This window comes from Portunus trituberculatus, chromosome 21 (genome assembly GCF_017591435.1).
Source record: "Portunus trituberculatus isolate SZX2019 chromosome 21, ASM1759143v1, whole genome shotgun sequence".
In the NCBI taxonomy this organism is placed as follows: domain Eukaryota; kingdom Metazoa; phylum Arthropoda; class Malacostraca; order Decapoda; family Portunidae; genus Portunus; species Portunus trituberculatus.
Window position 1 is genome coordinate 19,402,233 of NC_059275.1, and position 25,163 is coordinate 19,427,395.

Here is a 25,163-nt window from a genome sequence, read left to right on the forward strand (position 1 = left end):
GAATAAATGATAGTTAAGAGTGGCATATACAAATGTAAATGAAATGAACAAATTAAATTGTAGACTACAGTAAGAGTACAACCACCAAATATTACGAGGATTACAGATAATAACTGACCAGTAACTTAGCATTATGAAACATAGAAGGTAGATGTAACATATGGATGAAAAATCATAATAAAGCAAGAAAGGGAATGATGTTATAGCTGAAGAAAGAATATAGCTGAATACTTTATTATATTGTATACATTGTAAGTCCTCAAATAAATACTACAGGCACAAAAATTGTACAAGGCAATAATCTTTTAGAATTTTGTACTCTATTTCAGTTGATTTGTTTTTAACAGTATTTTCTTGAGGGATAAGGCACACAACACTCACTGACTACTGTAAAGCAGATTTCTTATCTCATTAGGAACAGTCCATGAAGAGTCTGTGCTGGTGTCCTCCTCAGCAGGGGCCAATACTGTGTCCCCATCACCTCCCTGATGACCCTGTGATGAACTCTCTGATACATTTGATGCTACCTCAGATATGCGATCTAATGGTAGGGTATGAGTTGCATTTAGTGGAAAGAAATGTCGTAAACCAGAGTCTCGGCTCTCACTACTTGAGGTTTCACCTTTCTTACTTATCACAAATTCTGAGTGTGAAGGAATACATTTTCCAGTTATGCCTACCTCCCTCAGGAGGGTTAAGGAATATGGCTCATCCATTGATGCTTCCTGCTTTTCTTTAGTTTTAATACCAGTTTTTTTTTCCTTATTCTTATTATCTAAACATTTCTTTAAGTAATGAAATTCCATTTGCAGATTTGTATTGTCCTCAAAACTTGTTTCAACACAATAGTTTCTCCTTTGTTCAGAGGAGTGCTGACTAAGAGGTGAACTTAACTGGCTAAGTTGTCTCTTTCTCCACTCTTCTGTGCTATCTTTTAAATATCTATTCAATTCTGGTTTCTCATGAGGAACAAAGCCACGTACAGCCACAGGTTTCCAGTTGCCATGCAATTTTTTACCAAGGTGGCTGTTTCTGTTGAAATTGCACTTATGCTCTTGTAGTTTCCTAAACTTTGTTAATGTTGATGAAGATTCACATACAAGCTTAGGTTTCACATGACTCTGATACAAGGCTGCTTCTTCCTTATGGTCATTAAGAAGATTGACAATATCTGCTTCACGTTTTTTTAGGTTACTTTCTCTTTGTCTGGCTCGCTTCACCTCTCTATCTTTCCTTCTTTCTTGTAACTGCTTCCCAGTTAATCCTAAATTCTCAGGAGTAACATTACCAGCTGCTGGTTTTGTCACACTTGAATGATCCTGCAGATGAAATGAGAGAAAATTTTAACTGCAGTTTGTTGAATCATAAAATTATTTAATCTAATCTACACTGACACATGCTCCCTGGAACTGACAAAGGATGACCACACCAGAAAAGTTTATATACCCCATTCTAGCACACTGACAATAGTTCAGATTTGCAACCACACCAAGTCATATTTGACAATTACAACTGATGTAAACTTTTCACTTGACTATCTGTGGTCTGAGATCAAGATCAAGATTAGTAACTGTAGTGATACAATAACATGGTAAATCTTGGCAATCTCAGGTAGGCATTCCTAGAGAGCAGAGGTTATTCGGTCATCATGAGGCTGTTTGGGTGGTACCTGTTGTTGAACTGAGCAGCTGGTATGTTTGGTGTAGAGACAAGGGGCTTTTTGTGTTATTGTTTTGCTTATAGATTAGAAACCTATGTAGGGCTAGGTTTTTAGCTTTATTTATCCTGTTTGTCTGTTGTGTCATTCTGTGTTTGTTGCTTTTGTGTTTGTCTGTTTGTCCCATCCTGTATGTTGCCTGACTTGACTTCATCTTCCATGCTTGCACCTTGCCTGGCCAAACTCTTTCAACTATGCCTATCAACTTCTACCTTTCCTTCTTGCTAGAAGTTTGCCTACATTTAGCCTGTTCCTAAATAGGGTGACCATTCTAATCCCTCAAACTACTGCCCTATAGCTTTAATCTCTTGCCTATGTAAAGTTTTTTTAATCTATCCTCAATAGGAAGATTCTTAAACATCTGCCACTTCACAATCTTCTATCTGATCGCCAGTATGGCTTACATCAAGGTCACTCTACTGGTGATCTTCTGGCGTTGGTCATCCTCTTTTAAAGAATTTGGTGAAACTTTTCCTGTCACATTAGACATATCAAAGCTTTTGATAGAGTCTGACACAAAGCTTTGATTTCAAAACTGCCCTCCTATTGTTTCTACCCTTCTCTCTGCAACTTTATCTCAAGTTTCCTTTCCGACCTTTCTATTGCAGCCATGGTAGACGGCCACTGTTCTTCTCCTAAATCTATTAACAGTGGTGTTACTCAGGGTTCTATCCTATAATCCACCCTCTTTCTATTATTCATTAATGACCTTCTAAACCAAACTTCTTGCCCTATCCCCTCCTACACTGATAATACCACTCTACATCTTTCCACATCCTTTCAGAGATGACCAACCCTTCAGGGAGTCAACAGATCATACAGGGACACTAAATATCCTAGGTCTGTCCTTTACTCATAATCTTAACTGGAAAATTCCCTTTTATCTCTTGCTAAAACAGTTTCTATGAAGTTAGGTGTTCTGCAGCATCTCCTCCAGCTTTTCTCGCCTCTCCAACTGCTAATTCTGTGCCAAGGCCTTATCCGCCCTTCTATGGAGTACTCTTAGCATGTTTTCGGAGGTTCCATTCATACAACTTTATTGGATGAGGTGGAATCAAAAGCTTTCCATCTCACTAGCTCCACTCCTCCTGACTGACTGTCTTCAGCCTCTTTCTCATGCCGAAAGGTTGCATCTCTTTCTATCTTTTATCACTATTTTCATGCTAACTGTTCTACTAATCTTGCTAACTGCATGCCTCCCCTCCTCCTGTGGTCTTGCTGCACAAGGCTTTTTTTCTTCCTCTTATTCCTATTCTGTCCAACCCTCTAATACAAGAGTTAACCAGTACATATTCTCAATCATTCATACCTTTCACTGGTAAACTTTGGAACACCCTACTTGCTTCTGTATTTCCATCTTCCTATCACTTAACTTCTTTTAAGAGAGAGGTGTCAAGACATTTGTCCCACTCTTTTGACTAATTCTTTCTAATCTTTTATGGAGACTACAATTCTAGTGGGCCCTCCTACATAAAAAAAAAATATTCAAATCCATTAAATCAAATGAATCTTTATATAATGACATAATGATACAGTGTGTGCATGTGTGTGTGTGTATTCACCTAGTTGTATTCACCTAGTTGTAATTTTGTAATGTGTGCGTGTGTGTATGAGCTTCTACACCAAACTTCTTGTCCTACCCATTCCCAATATCTATGATACCACCATATACTTTTCCACATCTTTTCAGACAACCAACCCTTCACAGTAAACAGATCATACAGGGAAGCCACAGAATGCCTGACTTATGATCTCGATGAAATTTCTGCACAGCAAACAGTAGTGTTCAATGCCTTAAAAACTCAATTCCTCAATCTATCAACTCAACACAACCTTCCAGACAACTATCCCCTCTTCTTCAATGATACTCAACTGTCCCACTCTTTTAAACTGAACCTTCTCACTGTTTCTACTTGCAATCTAAAATTAAAACTTCATATCTCTTATCTAGCCAAAACAATTTCTAAGAAATTAGGCATTCTGAGTCATCTCTACCAGTTTTTTCCCCCATCTCCTCAATTGCTAACTCTTTACAGTGATCTTATCCATCCATGTATAAAGAATTCTTCACATGTATGTTCTACTTGTACTGTCTTATTTGATGGGAAAGAGTCAAAAAAGTTTTTTTTCTTATCAACTCCTCTCTCCTGACTGACTATCTTCAGCCACTTTCTCACTGCTGCAGTGTTGCATCTCTTGCTATCTTTTATCTTTATTTTCATGCCATCTGCTTTTCTAATCTTGGTAACTGCATCCTCCCATCCTCGACAAGACTTTCTTCTTTCTCTCACTCTTATCATTTTGTCCACCTCTCTAATGCAAAAGTTAACCAATACTCTCAATCATCCATTCCTTTCTCTGGTCAAGTTTGTGACTCCATGCCTGCTTCTGTATTTCCACCTATATATCTGTGACTTGAACTCATTTAAAAGGGAGGTTTCACAACATTTATTCCATTCCTTTGGCTAACTCTTTTTGATCTGGCATCTCAGTTAGCATTTTTTTATCACAATTATTGTTGCCTTTGCCTGGCCAGTTTTCCCTCTTATACAAAAATCAAAACAAAAATGCATCAATATTACTAAAGAGAAATTATCATATAAACTGAAGAGATGGAACGACACGCTTAATAACTCCTTAACAGAGACAGACAGATTGATTGACTATAAAATAAGAACAACACTCACCCTAGAAGTAGCCCGAGTTCCATTTGCAATAAGGTGTGGTTTGGTGAAAGTCGCTAACAGATTTGCCTTTACTTGTTCTTGGCGCTTTTGCCTCCGTTTCTTGATCCAAACTCGAACTTCTTTCCTCCTCTGCTGCATCTTTTCTTCATGGTCAAGAGACAAAGTGCTTCCTCCAAGCAGATTGCCAAGGGATGAAAAACAGGAGCTATCTGGTGACCTAAGACATAAGCAGAGCTTGTAAGATTATTGTTGAGCATATTTTCAGGCAATTATTGTAAAATCTACAGTTCTCAGGAGTATACTTATGGGCTAAAGAAAAAGCTAAAAGCAATTATTTCTACTCATAATCACTAGGTGGGTTATCTGACATGACATAATGGAAAAAATATATACTGTATATATCTATAAACGAACACTAAAAAAAAAAAAAGGAATCTATTCCTACTCTTATTCTAATATCAGTTTCATCTTACATGTAGTATAACTAGTAGTAATAGCTTATCTATTTTGGATTAAATATTTGCCACCTGAAAGCCTCATTACAACGAAATCCTTCATCATTTTACCAAATCCTTACAGATATTCAGGTAAAACAAAGAAATTACAAATTTCCCACAATGCTTTTGTATATTTTCTTATTATCTGAGAAAATATGCAAATTTTGTAAATATGTTCATACACAGCTTATCCCTTACTTCATAAATGGTGAACTGAGATGGAGTTCTTGTGACTCAGTTCTTGACGAAGGCAGATTCATTCTATCTTCTGTTAGCAGCAGACTTGACGGTGTAGTGTCTGCATCCATTCTGTTCTGTAACAACTCACAACAACTCTTGTGTTCAGAAATTTCATCAACTTTTGTCCTTGGCAATATATTGCTATTAGTCAAAATTGTATTATCTATATTTTTGTGTCTTAATAAAATGCCATCATGTTCTTGTTTTGATGCTTTCCTGGCTTCACTTGAGTGGGTGTTATTTTCACAATGTATTATTTCATCAACCATAGCACTTGTTACATTCTCAAAGTCAGTAGCCTCTAAAAGCCACAGAAGAGACTCCACTTTTCCGCGATTTTTATGTTGACATTCAACGCCTTTTGAAATTCTAGCCACAGCTGTGTTATTCTGCTGCTGATGACTATGACTTGGAGAGTTTTCCTCTAATCTGCAGTCTTGTGATATGTGTGTATCAGTTTCTATTCCTTCTGACTCCTGGATGAGACATTGGACTTTCTCCACTATATGTTGTGACTCACCGATGCTCTGTGCTGCCTCAAGAACTTGTTGCTCTAGCATCTGAATATTTTCCCTCTTGTCTATCTTTTGTAATGGTTCTTTTTTCCTTTCATCTTGTGAAATGTTGGAACTCATTTGATAAAATTCTTCAAAAGATACCCTGCCACTACAGAATTCCTCATAAAGGTTGTCCATTGTTACATTTTTAACATGTAAATCTGTAGTAACTGATATTGAAGAAGTAGGTGCTACTATGTACAACTCCTTATCAAGGTTTTGTGAAGTATGGCTATGAAGTCTGTGTTCTCTTAAATCATTTCCAGTAGTTCCATCCAAGAGTTGATGTGTTGTTTGTTTCAGCAATAAGCTTTCCTCATTGCTATCATTGTGTGTGATTTGTTTAGGACTTTCTTCAGTTTTTCTTTTCTCACCAATATCAAAAAGACCATGAACTACATACTGAACATCATTCCCCACATCTAATGAAAGGGGAGTTCTGTTCATCTTCATTTTTTTCAGTTCTTTATTGACAGTCTCATTTGGAGTGTCAAAAGTATGCAGAAAACATTGAGCAGAGCCAGTTTTTGAAGGAGGCTGAGAGTTGTGAGTGGGTGTTAAAAAAGAGCTTTGGGGTGGTAATGCTTGCTTTTGGTGGTGGTGGTGGTGGTGGTGGTGGTGGTGGTGTTGGAGAGAGATGCGGTGATCCAACTTGAACAGACTCACTCTTGCCAGACACAACAGAGTCAGTCAAGACGGACACTTCTACTGTCTGGAGAGCTGCAGTCTGAGTCTGGAAAAAAATACCATTTGAAATCATTTGTAACCAAACTGAAATAGAACTATTGGCTCACAAGTTTAGAAATTCAATTATGGAGATGATTACCTTCTAAATGACATTTAAAGTATTATCCAACTATAAGCATCAGCAATGACAGATAATCTTCATGATACCAAGAAAATTTTGATAAAACTACAATCACTACATGATTATTAAGATAATTAACAAATTAACAGATATGCAACTTATAATATGATCAGACAAATTTGTGTGTGTATATATATATATATATATATATATATATATATATATATATATATATATATATATATATATATATATATATATATATATATACCTGTACTGCTGATTTTGAAGAGAGTGGTGAAGCTTTGTCACCATTAAGTCCTCCCACCTGCACATTTGATGCCTTCACTGTCTTCTGCCTTATCTCATAAAAGTCAGTATTTCCAAATCTGTTTTCAGTTTTTTTCTCCCTCTCCAACACATTGTCCTTTAATGTACCTGAGTATGTCTTCTCTGAACCAATGACATCTCTCTTATCTGGAGGATTTTGACTGCCTTCCATTGGTCTGCTTTCCTCAGACAAATGGAGGTCATCCTGTGTACTTTTGTCAATCATTATCTTATCATTTGTTGGTTTGTAATGTAATGTAATTTCTCTTTCACTGATTTCTTTATCATTCCTCAAAATATTTTCATATCCTCCTTTTCTATACTTATCTGCATAATCTTTAACTTGGTCCAGGAATCCTCTGTCTATATATTCCACAACTTCACCAGGTTTCTCCTTCCTCTCAATGTTGATGAGAGGTTCAAGATTTGGCTGCCCACTAGATGCCAAGTACTTTTTTGAGACTTGAAGTTTCTTAAATTTTTCTGCATTTTTTTTAAAAGCACTCTGTCTGTAGAAAGCAAAAACTTGATTGGGATTAATAAAGTTCAAATCTTTGGTCTTTATGTTATCATTATGATTTGAGTCAAAAGTCCTAGGAATAGTTAATGGTTTTACATGTTCTACTGTTTCTTGCACAAGATGCGACCATCTACTTGTAATTACATTTCTATTCATTTTCTTTTCTTTTGGAATATTTCTAAATTCACTATCTATTGGAAGTGGTTTAAGTTGCAGAGATTTCTCCAGTTTTCCATCACATTTACTTGAAGGGGAGAGCTTGGGCAATGTTAACAACTTCAAGGCATTATTATTTCCCATATGTGCAATATGTTTCTCACTATTTAATTTATTCGTCTCATTTCTAGAAGTGGCTTTATGAGTTGACTTAACATGTAATCTGACTGGCTTTAGATTCAGGTCTCCACAATCCCAAATGTGAAGATCACTTTGGGTGACACTTTTCTTCATGCGGAGAGGAACATACAATCCAGTTACTTCATCTCTTGATTTTTCACTAACAGACCTATACCTATTTTTCTTCATAATATTATCATGCACGTTCTGACTTGCAGCACTTGACCCACTTTGTTCCTCTAGATCAGAAGCATGCAAGGAGTCTGGTAAAGTAATATCATCTAGAGTGTCTTCAGGAGTGCCATGGTCTGGCTTAGATGGTCTAGCCTTCTTTCCAACCAATGCATCAGCTGGCATTAACATCTCACTAACAGATGTGTCAGGAGGTAGGTGAAGGAGATGACCAAATGGAACAACACCAGGGTCAGATGATTCCTCAGGAGCTTCAACCACAGTCATATTGCTTGCTCTCTGGAAAGCAGAAAGGCTGGGCAATCTGCACAAGACTGACTGCTTAGGCTGTTTGGCATGCACATGCACTTTTATCTGGCGTTGTTCTCTTGACCAGTTTCTGTGGTTAGTCTTAAAAGAAGACCAGACATCACTGCTTAGATTCTCTGTTCTTGAATTATTTTGTTCAATAGTTTGGATGTCAGGATTTGTGTCTTCCTGTTTTAACTCCATTGCCTGAAAAGATACAGGCAATGTTTCTGAAGTTTTTCTCCTTTTCTTGGAGATCTTAGAAGAAAGGTTGGTTACTTGACTAGTTGGCGAGTTATTGTGCTGGTGTAGATCTTGGTCTTCACATGGAGTGTCAGTTGCATCTGAATTTTCCTTGGAGCTTCTTTCTATTTCTTGCCTTTCTTCATCTTTATTAGAATTTATGCTGCTGCCTTTGTTAGGATTCTGAACATCAGCTGAACCACTCAAATCAGCCAAACTATTTCTTAATTTTACTTCAGGCAAATCATGCAGAGAAGAGAGACAATCTTCAGGCTTGCTGTCATTTTGCACATTATCTTTATTATCTGTCTCTTTATCTTCATCTCTTTCTCTAAGATATGAGTTAATTGTGCCTTCAACATTCGGTTCAGCACACAACTGTTCATCCATATTTGATTCTTCAGACATGCATTCTATACTTTTAATGGATGTATTTATGGGGGTAGTAGCATTCCACTGCTTTGTTAGATGACTTGGTGTTGAAGAAATAGCTTGCAATGTTTCCCTCTGATCAACTATACAATGGTCATCGGAAGCTACATGTTTATTGTATGGAAACATATGTACTGATTCTGTCCTCTGCTTTCTTTTCTCTTTTTTTTTCTTTATTTTTTTGTTTTCCATCCTAGGATAATTTTTCTCATTTTTCATGTGAGACAGGTATTTGTGTAAGTCATTCCACATTAAAGAAAGTATCACATCATCTAAAGTAAGTTCTATTTTCCTTGCAAAACTCCTCACAATATAAGAGTCACTTTCCACTAAGAGATCAAACTGTCCTTCTTGGCTCATCATCCATTGAAGCAACTTAACTGTGTCCTCAGCCTCTACTTGCTCTATGTTATAACCAATACACTGAGGAAGATGTAGGAGCTTTTGGAGAGGTAAGTCTTTGATACCATTATTAGAATTCTGAGATGTGTTCCAGTGCAGAGGTTCAGAATACTGCCTGGGTGATCGTTGCCGTCTTGCTCCTCTCCCTTCACTGACAGAAAGACTCCTGGGTCTAGAGATGGACACAGCCCTCTTCCTCTGTCTTGACAAAGACCGCGACCGTCTTCCTAGCAAATAGAGATTTGTCAGCTTCCTCCTAGATGGACTTGACATCTTTGATTTTAATAGATTTTCTTTTCCAAAATTATGCAAAACCTCATTAACAGATGTGGTACTTGAAGGAGTGGTTGTCTTATGCCTTTTCTCACAAGGAATAAAAATTGTTTCACTGCCTTTGGGCAACATTTTGGAGTAATCTAAACTTCTAAAAAGACCTTTTTTCTCTGGTGTGTTTACAGAACTTCTGGTATTTATTCTACTAACACTAGATGACTTAAGATTATGGTGTTTAATAGAGCTGGTAATGCTTCCAATATCATGATGGTGTAATATGTTCTTTAGTTTTACTCCTTCAAACTCTCTTCTCCTTAGTACATCACTGAATTGAACAAGTAAGGGGATTGATGAAATGTGTTGAGGGAACTTCTGAACGTCACGCATAAATGTTAATTCAATAAAAAGAAATAAGAATTTTCCAAATTCCTCTTGGATTCTTGCAGCAACTGAGATTCCATTAGAGAAACTTGTTGGGCATTCACTTATAAGATTTAAAGTTTCCTTTTTCTCTTCTTCTAATAATATGTGTTCAAGAATTTTTTCACATCTATCTTGATAAAAAGAAAATAATGTAAACACACTTGGTGAAGAAGTATCTTCAATTTCATTCTCTTTTATTTTAAAGTGAGGCTCCACTTCACTGACTGCAATGTTTGTGTTTTTCCAAGTACCAAACAACCTCTTTGCCTTGTCTTTCATCAATGATGGTATTAGCACTGGCTGAGGAACAACCCTGGCAAAGGCAACAGCAACAGCAGGAATTAGAGGAGCCTCACTGGCAGCAGTAATAGCACAGGCAACAAGCTCAGTCCTCCATGAGTCATGTTCACATAAAGTGTTCAGCTCATGAACCCATGACAGAATTTCTAAAATGGATGTTTCTTGGAAATCTCGGTTCTGAAATAATATGTTAATGCTTAATAGTATATGTATAAAATTTTATTAAAAGTATAACATATGTATTCAAGCTACTAAGTTATGATATCAGGTAATAAAAGTAATCCTTAGTTAACTAAACACAAACACATAGCAAAGTCTTACTTCTTGTACAGCTGATGCATTCCTTACAAGATTGCGAATCTCCAGGGATAATCTGTCTCTGGAGTAAAGAACCCACACGAGGGTGACCACTTGATGCCACAGCCAAGTGATTCTCTCCCACTCTGGCCCCTGCGGCTGCCAGCACTCCTGATGGCAACCCAGTGCCTCCACCAAGTCACTCAGGTCTTCACTACTCATCAGGGGCAACTGTGATAAGCAGTTTGCTGAGTTAACAGTGCAAGTCAGGATAATTTACATTTATAGATATGCTACAAGTAGTCTACCTGTGAAAAACATCACTAACATGACTGAGTTAATGGCAAGTACTCCTTACAACTCAAGAAATTTCTGATCAGTTAAAAAAGGATTTATTATTCTTTTGGTAAAATTAAACTGTTACATAAATGTTCCACCTTGCTGTATTTCTGCTGCACGGAGAGGAGCAGAGGGTAGGCAATGCCAGCTGCACTTGTCACTTGACATGTCAGCCTCACCCAACCACCTACCTTCTGTCTCAGCCTCCTCTCACTCTGACTGAAAAAAAAAAAAAAAGTAAGCAAACTCAGTGATATATTATGTGATGTCATGTAATGCCATTCTATGCTATGTTATGTTATTATACACTATGTTATACACTGATACCTTGAGATATGAATTTAATTTGTTCCATGACAGAGCTCATATCTCAAATTGCTTGCATCTCAAAACAATTTTCCCATTGAAATGCCATTAATTAATTCTAGTCTTTCCAAAAAGAACACCCTAATTTCTTAAGCATTTTTAGGTAAGAAAACGTGTTTATAAATAACAAATATTGTACAAAAACATAAGAAAAGAGAATATAAATGGATAAACTACTTTTATACGTATATTTATCTCAGAGGGGCACATTCCACGCAATGTTACCTGACTGCATCTTACCCGCCACCCTCAGAGAGAGAGAGAGAGAGAGAGAGAGAGAGAGAGAGAGAGAGAGAGAGAGAGAGAGAGAGAGAGAGAGAGGGGGGGTCATGCAGCTTCCCTCAGTGATGAGCATGGCATAGACCACTCTTTAATTTTGTATTCTTATCTTGGAGACAGATGTTTTGGGCTAATGGTGGTGAATGGTGGAGGAGGAGGGAGAAAGGGATGGAGGTACCATTCACACATAAATATTAAACATAAATTAAAACAGCTCTTTCTTTAGAAAAAAAGAGAAAAAAAAGTGCTTTTTTTAGGAAAAAAAAAAGAAAAGGGGGAGGTAAGTAAATAGTGTGAAAATTATTAATGCACAAAATAAGTGAGACACAAGTAACAGTAGCTCAGCTGAGGCTGGACCAATGCCCCAACTAGCAGGAGCAATCCCAAAGCATGGCTAGTGTCTCCAAAATTTCACTCATATCTCAAAACAAATAAATAGACCAAATCGTGACTTGTATCCCAAAAACTTGTATATCAAGGCATTACAGTACTATGCTATGCTAAGTTACGCATTGTTACGCCATAGAATGTTTAACGGTGTCATTAAGTGCAAAGAAAAATAACCTGCTATCAGGAGCTCCATGAAAGAGCAGCTCTTCACCATCCTGTGGACCAAGAGGACAGAACACAGGCGGAGCTGGCAAGTGTATCTGGGAAGGCACAAAGGTTTTAAAAAGTGGTATTAGCTCCTTTATCTTGGCCAAGCACTCTTCGAGAATGACAGGCAGAATCTCCAAGTTGATCATTGCTGCTAATTGTAGCAGTTCTTGGTGACAATGAAACTCTGTCACAGTGGAGTTGATGGGTTCACACAACAAGGCCTTGATTTGATACAAAGGGAGGACACTGGGTGGTACTGGTACTCTGGAATATTAAGAACATTCAATCATCAACCTCCTAAACATTCCATGCAAAATATTAGAGAATTAGGATTTTGAGTAAAAAAAATTTAAACATGATACATAGTACAATACAAAATTATTCACACACATCTGACATTAGCTGTCATCTTTTGTCTAATATATTACTGCCATCATGGACATCCTGAGGGGAGTGGTCATACCGGTAGAGGCCCCACCTCTTCTTATTTGAACACTAACTCCTTATTTGTTCAAAGGCTATGCCTTAATTAGCACAAATACTGGTCAGTAATATCATTAACAAAATATTGAAGCCATTGCATGGAAGTCCTCTGTGCAATGTCTTTTCACTCAACCACTTATTGCATAAAGCATCTTAAATTTATATGAAAACTTTGATGCAAAAATTTTTGAATCCACTCTGTTAAATACGGCTGTATGAGCAGATTCTTGCCATATATGGGAGTTACACCTTTGATCATAATCCAGATCAACAAAACAACAAAGGCATCTTATTCTCACTTGTTATCACTAAAGCTGGCCAAGATCCCAGCTTTGAGAGCCGTCTTGGTATCATCCAGCCATGAAGCGAAGATGGCAAGGTCCGCCCAGCAGCCAGCAAGTGCCAGAGCTTGAGCTGCAGCATGCACATGCCACTCCCCACTAACTGCTCCATCTCTCTTGGTTGACAGCTCATGAACTTTACCTTTAAATGAATTCATAATAAAAGATCAGTGCTTTATAAGATGATCTACAGACAATTTATGTTTCAAATAAGAAAAAAAATTTATCAAGTCCAGCAGAACATCAATCCTCAAATCTAATTCGCTGCTGAATGTCATTCAAAATCTGAAATGTTTGAAGACCAAAGCTAGTTTTTCATAGGAATCAATGTAAAACCGATTAATAAATTCTAAAAGCTTATTACAGACACTCTATGCTAATATGGCTGCATCAAATCAATTTACATGCATGAAAGCTTCGGCAACAAGAATATTAATTTAACTAAATTATGCAGCCCTCCAAATAGCAAATAAATGCAGTTCCTCTGATAATAGTTATTATGGAAGAGTTTTAGTCAGTGTTGGTGATATGGGAGCTTTTCCTACCTTGGGGCTGTGTTGTGAAAGTCCAGAGTGGTGGCATGGCATGTGGCCTGTGAGGCAGTGGCACATCAGGACAGCATCCAAAAGTCTCCAAGGCCAAGAGACGCCCCAAACTTCCCATAATCTGACGTGTTGCACTGATAATCCACGGCACAGTTATTATTTCTACACACTTTTCACTAGATGTTCCCTCCAATGGAGAGAATGTATGCACTTTGTTGTCACAATTAACTTTCTTACATAATAATTTTCTCATCATAGATACTTTTATTTCCTCACTGTCTTCTTTGGTGGTTGCTTCATATGTTCCTTCCACCACTGGTGTTTGGTTTACCTTAGAGAACTGACAGGGCAGCTCTACTTCATCACATTTAGCTCTAGAAGCAGACATCTGTAGACTATTTTGATAACTAGAATGTTTCTTTGGATACAAGAGAGACCTGAGTAAATCATCCAACCAGTTTATAAAGCCTGAAATTCCCAGAAATCTTTCATGCACAAAAGAGGCATAAAGAATAGAGTGAAGGTCTTGGGCTACTACTTTCTTACCATGGCCCTTTGCCAGACATGCAATGATCTCCATCTTCCACGATTGTATGGCCTTGAGGTATAAGCCGTCAAGATACAACTGACGACACTTTCCAAGTTTCATAATTTTCTGGTCAAAATCATAGCCAATATTCTGAAGTTTATTCTGCAAAATATTCAACACCAACAAAGATTTCCGATAACTCTCTTGATCAAACTTTTTTCCTGATAACTGAGAGTAGACCTTCTTTGCATTCCCATATAAGCACTGCCAAATGTTCTTCATTCTAAGAGAGACAGTGCTATTAATTTCTTGCTTGTCCATTACATCATCAGCAGAACATAACACAAGATCTGCAGCTTCAGCATCTTCATCAGCATGAACTTTTCTAGCCTTGGATGGAGCTTGCAGGAACACCACTGGTCTGAGTTTCAATGCCTGAGTGAGTGAGTGTTCCAGTGAAGACACAGTTTGAGAAAGTATGAGGAGAGTGCTGACCATGCTCCTCTCTCCTGCATGCCTTTCACAAGCCAGCACAATATGGAGGAGCCTATGAGTGAGCAGCAAGATGGGCCTCCACATGTAGAATGAGTCTGGCCACAAACAGAGGACCTAAAACACAAGTAAATCAGTAATATAAAATTATGGATATGAATCTGGCAGTAGCTAGACCATAAACAAACCCAAAGAAGAGCATTTAATCCAAAAACAATATAAGTGTGAAGCTTCACCCATGCCACACGTCTAAATTTGGTTGAGCCAATCCAACACCACCTCTATATGAATCATTAATCTGACACATTTTCTAATTCTTTTCTCATCATCCACCCTTCTTTTCTTTCAATCATTTAGTAGAAAAGTCTTAAAAATGAACAATGAAAAGATAGACAAAAACTATGCACTTGTTAATCTCACCCTCACAAACTGGTGGTATAAATGCAGTACAAGGAGGAGCTGCAGCTGGTGTTCAAGGTGATCATCATGGGTGGTAATACGCAGCAGTGTAGCCACTAGGCGTGTCACCACCCCTACAACTTCACTTCCCCTCCTCCTCCATTCCAAGGTGTGAGCTCCACTGTGGGAACCAATAAGGGTCCAGGCTGCCATCAGGGGCTTCATTACTTGATCTATTGGCTGAAATTATAATAACACTCAGTAGAAGAAGAGTCTCTTGTTTTGAGATATCTCTTTTATGGAAACTGTCTTATCTCATTGGGTACAAAAAGAATAAAATGAGAAAATGCAGAACACAATAGTACACCAATAAGCTATTCCAGAGCTGAGCTCCCAGAAAAATATCTGCTAACATAAAGATAAATGACTTCAGTGAGTGGAGTCAGAAGGAAATTAGTTTGAGAACCTCTCAGTTTGAACAAAAAAAGGTTACGCAACTTTTTGTCTCTTTCTCTAGTCTAGAGTTAGATAATTCTTGAACAGATATCAGATGAGCAGACGTAGGATAATAATAATCTGTAATACTAATCAACTACACCAGCTCCCTTACAAGTCAGACCAATTGGAGGAAGTTATCTGAAAATCCCAGTTACCCATATTTTTTTTCTATATACTTAATATGCCTGTTACCATTTAGTTAATAAAATCAGTGTAATGTTTTCCATAAATACTATATACTTTTTTAACACACACACACACGCACACACACACACACACACACACACACACACAAACACACACACACACACACACAATAAAGCAAATGCAGGACATCATGGTTACTAAAGAAGATATAAGGAAAATTATAAGTAACTTGGATATTATTAAATCAATGATGGCATATCTGGGAGGTTGCTGAAAGAATGTAAGGATCAATTGTTGAACCCCATATTTGATATTGTGGAAACCTCCATACGAACAGGAATAGTCCCGAAAGAGTGGAAAAGAGCTGACATTGTGCCTATATATAAGAATGGAAGTAGAATGGAACCGTTAAATTACAGACCAGTATCGTTGACTAGTATATTGTGCAAGGTATGTGAAGAAGTAATTAAAGCAAAGTGGAGTGAGTATCTAGAAAGTGAAAACATTCTGAGTGAAAGGCAGTTTGGTTTCAGAAAAGGAAGATCGTGCGTATCCAATTTATTATGTTTTTATTCAAGAGTGACTGACATACTACAACATAGAGAGGGATGGGTGGATGCTATTTACCTGGACTTGAGAAAGGCCTTTGATAAAGTGCCACACAATAGACTGATGTGGAAACTAAAGAAGATTGGAGGAGTAAGTGATAAACTAGCAAAATGGATGGAAAATTACTTAGTGGGAAGAGAAATGCGAACAGTGGTGAAAGGAAGGAAGTCCGAGTGGAAAAAGGTAACCAGTGGAGTTCCACAAGGGTCAGTGCTTGGTCCCATCATGTTTTTGATTTATGTTAATGATATGCCAGTAGGAATTGACAGTTACATGAATATGTTCGTGGACGATACTAAAATTATGAGGAGAGTAAAGAATGTGGAAGATTGTAACAAGTTACAGGAAGATCTTGATAAAATATATGAGTGGAGTAAAGAGTGGCAGATGGAATTTAATATAAACAAGAGCCATGTTATGAAAATGGGAAGAAGTAGATACAGACCAAACAGAGATTACATGCTGGGTGATGAGAAAATTGAAGAGACCAATGAGGAGAAAGACCTAGGAATAACCGTGCAAAACACTTTGTCACCGGAGAAACACATTAACAAGATATTTGGAAAAACATATAACATGCTTCAAAATATTGGTGTTGCATTCCACTACCTAGATGAAGGAATGAAGAAGATACTATGCACTTTAATAAGACCCCAGTTAGAATATGCAGCATGTGTCTGGTCATCGCATATGATGAAAAATGTGAAGAAGGTGGAAAGGCTACAGAAGCTGGCAACAAGGATGGTACCAGGACTCAGGGAGTTAGACTACGAGGAAAGGCTGAAGGAACTGGAGCTGACCACATTAGAAGAGAGAAGAACAAGGGGAGACATGATAACTATGTATAAATTGGTGAACAAGATTGACATATTGGACAGAGTTGATAAAGGTGACCACAAGTAATCATCTCTGAGGAGATGGAAAAAAACTAATAAAAGACATCTGTCTAAATGACGTGAGAAAGTACAGTTTCCCACATCGTAGTATTGATAAGTGGAATAAACTGAGCAGTGATGTCGTTGATGCAGTGTGTGTCAATCAGATGAAAGCGAGATATGACAGGAGAGCTTAGCTCGGGCCCTGTAATACACAAATAGGTAAACACACACACACACACACACACACACACACACACACACACACACACACACACACACTCTTTCCTCCTACCACTACAATTTACTCCTTTCATTCAGGAAAAATATCTGGAAATGCCCTAAAAATCATAGAAATTGAGTTATTTGTGTCTGGGTCCAATGATTTTATGGTGGGTGTTCTGAACAGGGTTGCAAACTTCTATCTATTTAAGACTCATTTGAAGCCCTTTGGGTATCATCTATATATTTTTGTGGTTAATATTTATTAGCTGTTCTTCACTATCTAAGTATTTTACTTAACAGAAAGCATTTTGAAAATTTGAGAAAGAACACATCCAAACTGGAATACACTGCACATTCTGGCCTACAATAAACTTTTATTATTACCCAAAATACAAAAGGATTACCAAACTCACTAATAATAAAATCTAAAAGGAAACAATCTGTAACTTTTACAAAAAACTGGCCAAGTCACTTTAGTTAGAATTATAGAAAGGAAAACTATTTCATCAAATTGAGGGCTTACTGTACATGTGCATAAAACCTGCAAGTTTACCTTTCAGTCCTTTCTGTAATCACAATTGTAATCATGATTAATGGATCATTTAATTGCAATCATAATTAGTTACACGTAACTATTGTAATCGCAATCTTAGTGGTAATTACAAAAATACAAAGTAATCATAATGGATAACATGACATGAGCAATCACTCCCAGGTGTGCATTTGAGTGGCTTTACTCACCACTAGTTCCCCATCACCTGGAGTCTTCTCTTGACTGGCATCCTTGTCTGTTGCAACCATCACCCTTCTATCCCACAAGCTGATCTGTAAAGGTAACACTGATGGAATTAGCAGTTCTCATTTCCACACAATATCTAAAATCTTTGAGGCAAAAACTGGAAAAAAAAATAGATATAAACCTATGGATATCCAAAATACAAGACTCCTCAAGCCTGGACAGCAATTAGAATGAAAATATAGTACAATACAAATCAATTGTACATGTTAACACCTCTGGTTGCAAGACTTGACAGGAAGCAAAGAAATTATTCCAAAGTACTAGTTAAGACATGTGAAAAGTGCCACCTAAATCCAACAAGTCTGAGTCAACTCCACTGGTACTTATACATTCAACTCTACACCACCTTCACAATTATCTTCAATGAATTCACTATACTTTATTTTCACAATTGTAAAACTTCTATACCCTATATAAAGAGAAAAGATGCAGAGATAATGATAGTAATGATTAAAGTTATGAAATGACAGACTGGTTAAGACCATCCAAGTTCCATCTGACCCATATAATCATTACCACTCATTTCATAAATAGTCATGTAAGTGCTGTAAGAGTATTGACAGTAGTTTGATCCCTGGCCACTCTCTCTCATGACTACATTAATATATCATGTGACAAAACATTACAGTAATTGCTTCATACATTGGGAGGGTTGGATGATGAGGTGTTAGCCAGGCCCTGTGTCAAGTCCAGCACAGAGTGGGCCAGCCTCCAGGTACTGTCCCGAATGTAAGCATAATCATGAGTCACAGCTGAGTTACAGAGGAGGTGAAGGGCATGGGTGGCAGAGGCAAGGAGGCAGTCCACCACTTCTCCCTCCCTGTGATGGGTTGACAAAAAATTGGCTGTATAAAACTTGTGATGAATGAACTTTTGAAAATTATATACATGTGAGCAACACATGTGGAATGTGCTTCAAAAAACACTACAAACACACACACACACACACACACACACACACACACACACACACACACACACACACACACACACACACACACACACACACACACACACACACACACACACACACACACACACACACACACACACACACACATTACTTTTATTTATAGCATTCAATTGGAGATAAGATCATCAGGGTCTTACTTCCTGCCATCCAATGGAAGGCTGAGCACAGAAACTCTAAGGCCCGAAGAAAGGAGAATCTGGTGTTTTTTGGGGTGGGGCGAAATGGTAAACGTAGTGTGTGGTATCCCTCCAGGACTCTTAGTTCCTTCCTTCTCACCCATCCTGAAATTCACAAATGCTGAAAATATTTACATACACTAAGGCTGTGTGTGTGTGTGTGTGTGTGTGTGTGTGTGTGTGTGTGTGTGTATTTACCTATTTACCTATTTGTGTATTACAGGGCCCGAGCTAAGCTCTCTGTGTCCTGTCTCCTTGTCCATTCCTGTCATATCTCTCTTTCATCTGATTGACACACACCATGTCAATGACATCACTGCTCAGTTTATTCCACTTATCAATGCTACGATGTGGGAAACTGTATTTTCTCACGTCATTTAGACAGATGTCTTTTATTAGCTTTTTTCCATGTCCTCGGAGATGATTACTTGTGGTCACCTTTATCAACTCTCTGTCCAGTATGTCAATCTTGTTCACCAATTTATACATAGTTATCATGTCTCCTCTTGTTCTTCTCTCTTCTAATGTGGTCAGCCCCAGCTTCCTCAGTCTTTCCTCATAGTCTAACTCCCTGAGTCCTGGTACCATCCTTGTTGCCAGCCTCTGTACCCTTTCTACCTTCTTCACATTTTTCTTCATATGCGGTGACCAGACACAAGCTGCATATTCTAGCTGGGGTCTTATTTAGGTACATAATATCTTCCTCATCATTCCTTCATCTAGGTAGTGGAACGCAAGGCCAATATTTTGAAGCATGTTATATGTTTTCAAAAAAATCTAGTTAATGTGTTTCTCCGGTGACAAAGTGTTTAGCACGGTTACTCCTAGGTCTTTCTCCTCATTGGTCTCTTTAATTTTCTCATCACCCAGCCTGTAATCCCAGTTTGGTCTGTATCTAGTTCTTCCCATTTTCATAACATGGGTCTTGTCTATATTAAATTCCATCTGCCACTCCTTACTCCACTCATATATTTTATCAAGATCTTCCTGTAACTTGTTACAATCTTCCACATTCTTTACTCTCCTCATAATTTTAGTATCATCTGCAAACATGTTCATGTAACTGTCAATTCCTACTGGCATATCATTAACATAAATAAAAAACATGATAGGACCAAGCACCAACCCTTGTGGAACTCCACTGGTTACCTTTTTTTTTTTCTTTATACCATGTGGGCTTTTCACGGGAATTTATGGGCTAAAGGGGATACTTATTAAGGGTACTTTCTATTTCAAAGTCCACCCGCTAGGAAACCGTTGCCCCGAGTGAGGAAGCCCAACCTACACTCAGACCGTAGACAGGACCTTCTTCCACTCAGACTTCCTTCCTCTCACCACTGTTCTCATTTCTCTTCCCACTAAGTAATTTTCCATCCATTTTGCTAGTTTATCATTTACTCCTCCAATCTTCTTTAGTTTCCACATCAGTCTATTGTGTGGTACTTTATCAAAGGCCTTTCTCAAGTCCAGGTGTGTGTGTGTGTGTGTGTGTGTGTGTGTGTGTGTGTGTGTGTGTGTGTGTGTGTGTGTGTGTGTGTGTATTTACCTATTTGTATTTACCTATTTGTGTATTACAGGGCCCGAGCTAAGCTCTCTGTGTCCTGTCTCCTTGTCCATTCCTGTCATATCTCTCTTTCATCTGATTGACACACACGCATCAACGACATGACTGCTCAGTTTATTCCACTTATCAATGCTACGATGCGGAAACTGTATTTTCTCATGTCATTTAGACAGATGTCCTTTATTAGCTTTTTCCATGTCCTCGGAGATGATTACTTGTGGTCACCTTTATCAACTCTCTATCCAGTATGTCAATCTTGTTCACCAATTTATACATAGTTATCATGTCTCCTCTTGTTCTTCTCTCTTCTAATGTGGTCAGCCCCAGCTTCCTCAGTCTTTCCTCATAGTCTAACTCCCTGAGTCCTGGTACCATCCTTGTTGCCAGCCTCTGTACCCTTTCTACCTTCTTCACATTTTTCTTCATATCGGTGACCAGACACATGCTGCATATTCTAACTGGGGTCTTATTAAGGTACATAATATCTTCTTCATCATTCCTTCATCTAGGTAGTGGAATGCAAGGCCAATATTTTGAAGCATGTTGTATGTTTTCCAAAAAATCTTGTTAATGTGTTTCTCCGGTGACAAAGTGTTTTGCACGGTTACTCCTAAGTCTTTCTCCTCATTGGTCTCTTTAATTTTCTCATCACCCAGCCTGTAATCCCTGTTTGGTCTGTATCTACTTCTTCCCATTTTCATAACATGGGTCTTGTCTATATTAAATTCCATCTGCCACTCCTTACTCCACTCATATATTTTATCAAGATCTTCCTGTAACTTGTTACAATCTTCCACATTCTTTACTCTCCTCATAATTTTAGTATCGTCCGCAAACATGTTCATATAACTGTCAATTCCTACTGGCATATCATTAACATAAATCAAAAACATGATGGGACCCAGCACTGACCCTTGTGGAACTCCACTGGTTACCTTCTTCCACTCGGACTTCCTTCCTCTCACCACTGTTCTCATTTCTCTTCCCATTAAGTAATTTTCCATCCATTTTGCTAGTTTATCATTTACTCCTCCAATCATCTTTAGTTTCCACATCAGTCTATTGTGTGGTACTTTATCAAAGGCCTTTCTCAAGTCCAGGTAGATAGCATCCACCCATCCCTCTCTATGTTGTAGTATGTCAGTCACTCTTGAATAAAAACATAATAAATTGGATACACGATCTTCCTTTTCTGAAACCAAACTGCCTTTCACTCAGAATGTTTTCACTTTCTAGATACTCACTCCACTTAGCTTTAATTACTTCTTCACATACCTTGCACAATATACTAGTCAACGATACTGGTCTATAATTTAGCGGTTCCATTCTACTACCATTCTTATATATAGGCACAATGTCAGCTCTTTTCCACTCTTTCGGGACTAATCCTGTTCGTATGGAGGTTTCCACAATATCAAATATGGGGTTCAACAATTGATCCTTACATTCATTTAGCAACCTCCCAGATATGCCATCAGGCCCCATTGATTTATTAATATCCAGATTGCTTATAATTTTCCTTACATCTTCCTTAGTAACCATGATGTCCTGCATTTGCTTTATTTCCGTAGGCCTTCCTCCCATAAAATGCTCCTCCTTTGTAAACACTTTGCAAAAGTTGTCGTTCAAAATTTCAGCTATATCTCCAGCATCTTCATATACTTCTTCCCCGTTTTTTACCTTTTCTATTGCCTCCCTTTTATTTAGTTTTCCATTTATGAATTTGTAAAACATTTTGGGTCACTATCACAGTTTTCCACCACCCTCTGTTCATATTCCTTCTGTGCTGTTCTCCTTACTTCAACATATCTATTCCTTGCTGTTTTGTAGCCTTCCTTGATAATACATCACTGTTTTTCTTAAGTTTCTTCCATGCCTTTTCTTTGTTCTTTTTTGCTTCTTCACAATTTCTATTAAACCACTGTTTATTATTTAAAGTCCTCTTTCTGTAATATGGCACAAACTTTTCACAGCAGAGTTATACAAATCCATAAATTTATCGTATTTCAATTGCATATCTCTTTCCTGGTATACCACGGACCAGTCAATTTCATTAAAGAACTCCCTTATATGGTTATAATTTGCCCTAGTATAATTTAATTTTTCCTCCCTGCGTTCCACAATCTTATTCGTGCTTAATTCTGTATCCAGCTCAAAGCTTAGGACATCATGATCGCTTTTCCCCAAGGGACATTCATGTTCAATTTCCTCTTTTAGAGATTCCCTGGTAAATACCAAATCCAACCTTGCTGCAACATCTTGTCCCCTGCACCTTGTTGGTGATCTCACCCACTGTGTCATCAAGTTATTTGTTGCTACCTTTAACAATTCTTCTGCCCACTCACCACCATTCACCACTTCGTAGTCTTCCCACACTATTTCTTTGCAATTAAAGTCTCCAACTATCATCACTCTATCCTTTCTGATGAGTTCTTGCTTCATTCTGTCTAGAGTATTTCTCATCACCATTTGGTACTGTTCATATTCCCAAGCACTGGTTCTGGGTGGTATGTATACTGTTATAATATTAATGTCCCTCTTGCCATCTGTTATAAGCATACTTATCACTTCCTCATTTCTCTTACTATAGTTCACCTCCTTCACTATCAGATCTTCCTTAGTAAGAACCATTATACCACCACCTCCTTTATTTTTCTATCATTTCTCCATACTTTGTAGTGTTTTACAACAAACCAGTCTAGCTTTATTTCGGCCTTAGCTTTGTTTCCACTACACACATTATGTCCGGTTCGTTATTTCTTAGGTAATCCATACATTCTAGCCTCTTAGACAGAAATCCATCTATGTTCGTGTAAGTCACTTTTATTCCATTCCTAGTCTCATTCTTCCATGTAATGCCTATTCCGTCTGTTTTATCCACCACTTCTTTAGCCTCCCATTTCTCATCCTCCAAAAAAACTTGGTCTTTTCCTCCTCTGTTCTTTCGTCATTCCTCTCTTTCACTTCAGATACAAGCTCCTTCATTTTCATTCTCTCATCTTGTGACATATTTCTTCTTATGTAAATTGTTTTGGTTTCCTCAGAGTCCTTAAGTTTCCAAGCCCTCCTCAACAAGGCCTCCGCTGCCACCTGAGACTTTAATTTCAATTTTAATGGTCTATTCTTGCCTTCCTCAAAAGCTCCCAATCTCACACTTTCTTCTACCTCAGCATATAGGTCCTCTTCTTCCACAGAGATCTTGTTCAGTAAAGACTTAATCTTGTCATTTTCCTTATCCTGCCTGTCCTGCCAGTTCCTGTTAGTTTCCTCCCACAATCCTATTATGATCACACATTTTTTCTTTTCAGCAATATCTCTCACCACATACTCATTTTCCTTTAGTGCCTTTACCATTTCCCTCTGCGTAATCCCTTTATTTTCCTCTTCCTGCTTTTTTACTATCTCCCTAAATGACCTTTGTACCTCCTGATGTTCATGGTTCACTTCTTTCATCCTGGTATCAATTAGATTAAGACATTCCTCTTTCTTCAAGTCCCCTTCGGATATTTTTATCTCCATTTCCATGAGTTTAGCCTTCATCTCTTCACATTGTTTCCTTAGTTGTTGGTTTTCTTTCTCCATCTCTACTTTTTCCTTCAATAGCTCTTTATTCGCTAGCGTTAACAAATAGATCTCTTTTTTGAACGAATCATTCTCGGCTAGAACTCTATCCAGTTTTTCTTCTATTGACAAAATGTTTAGGAACTTACTTTCCAGTGCCTGGATTCTTGCATCCATATCAAGTTTCTGCAGTCCTTTTGGCGTAGTAATAAAACCTTCAAAGTCTCTAGTTTGCCTGGACGCCATTTTTTGTTATTGTCAGCTGATTACGGCCAGAACGATCACCGTCCCACACTCCTCTCAGGGATCACTTTCAATATCACTCACTTTCAACACTAAGAGACAGTAGGACATTAACTGACACTAACGTAGAGTTACCCGGGCCCTGTAATACCATAGGTATTTTCTTTCTTCCGTCCGCAGCGGAGTCCCTCTCAGCGAGCGTGTGTGTGTGTGTGTGTGTGTGTGTGTGTGTGTGTGTGTGTGTGTGTGTGTCCTCTGTGTGTGACGGTGTGTGTGTGTGTGTGTGTGTGTGTGTGTGTGTGTGTGTTTTGATGAGGGGACCCATCCTGGTGGCTACAAACAATGACCCCAACCTCAGGCAGCCAAAAAGATACAGGGCATCATGGGACCATGCCAGGTCACTCACCCACTGTGATCTTGCATTGCTGTGGACAAATAAACAATAAACAGAGGTTTTTGTGCATCACATCTTACTTGGAAGTGCAATGTAAATGACAAAACCTGACTTGGACCAACATTGTTCCTTTATTTTGCTTAACTACTACATTATTCTAAAACAGCTTCGGGGATTCACTTCT

The 25,163-nt window shown here is 38.0% G+C and overlaps 1 protein-coding gene across 1 annotated transcript in view; it reads right to left on the reverse strand.

The window, feature by feature from the left end:
• The window catches only part of LOC123507024, a 48,245-nt gene that overhangs the window by 537 nt on the left and 22,545 nt on the right, over positions 1–25,163 (reverse strand). The window contains exons 11-25 of the mRNA XM_045259521.1: positions 24,891–25,010; positions 19,179–19,322; positions 18,711–18,888; positions 18,011–18,094; positions 14,937–15,155; positions 13,496–14,633; positions 12,909–13,092; positions 12,091–12,390; positions 10,980–11,100; positions 10,567–10,773; positions 6,778–10,422; positions 6,192–6,431; positions 5,100–6,067; positions 4,405–4,621; positions 1–1,319 (exon numbers count right to left, since the gene is read on the reverse strand). The exon at positions 1–1,319 is cut by the window's left edge and continues 537 nt beyond it. Of these exons, the coding sequence (XP_045115456.1) occupies positions 378–1,319; positions 4,405–4,621; positions 5,100–6,067; positions 6,192–6,431; positions 6,778–10,422; positions 10,567–10,773; positions 10,980–11,100; positions 12,091–12,390; positions 12,909–13,092; positions 13,496–14,633; positions 14,937–15,155; positions 18,011–18,094; positions 18,711–18,888; positions 19,179–19,322; positions 24,891–25,010 (8,707 nt within the window). The 3' untranslated portion in view covers positions 1–377. The remainder of the gene's footprint in view (positions 1,320–4,404; positions 4,622–5,099; positions 6,068–6,191; positions 6,432–6,777; positions 10,423–10,566; positions 10,774–10,979; positions 11,101–12,090; positions 12,391–12,908; positions 13,093–13,495; positions 14,634–14,936; positions 15,156–18,010; positions 18,095–18,710; positions 18,889–19,178; positions 19,323–24,890; positions 25,011–25,163) is intronic.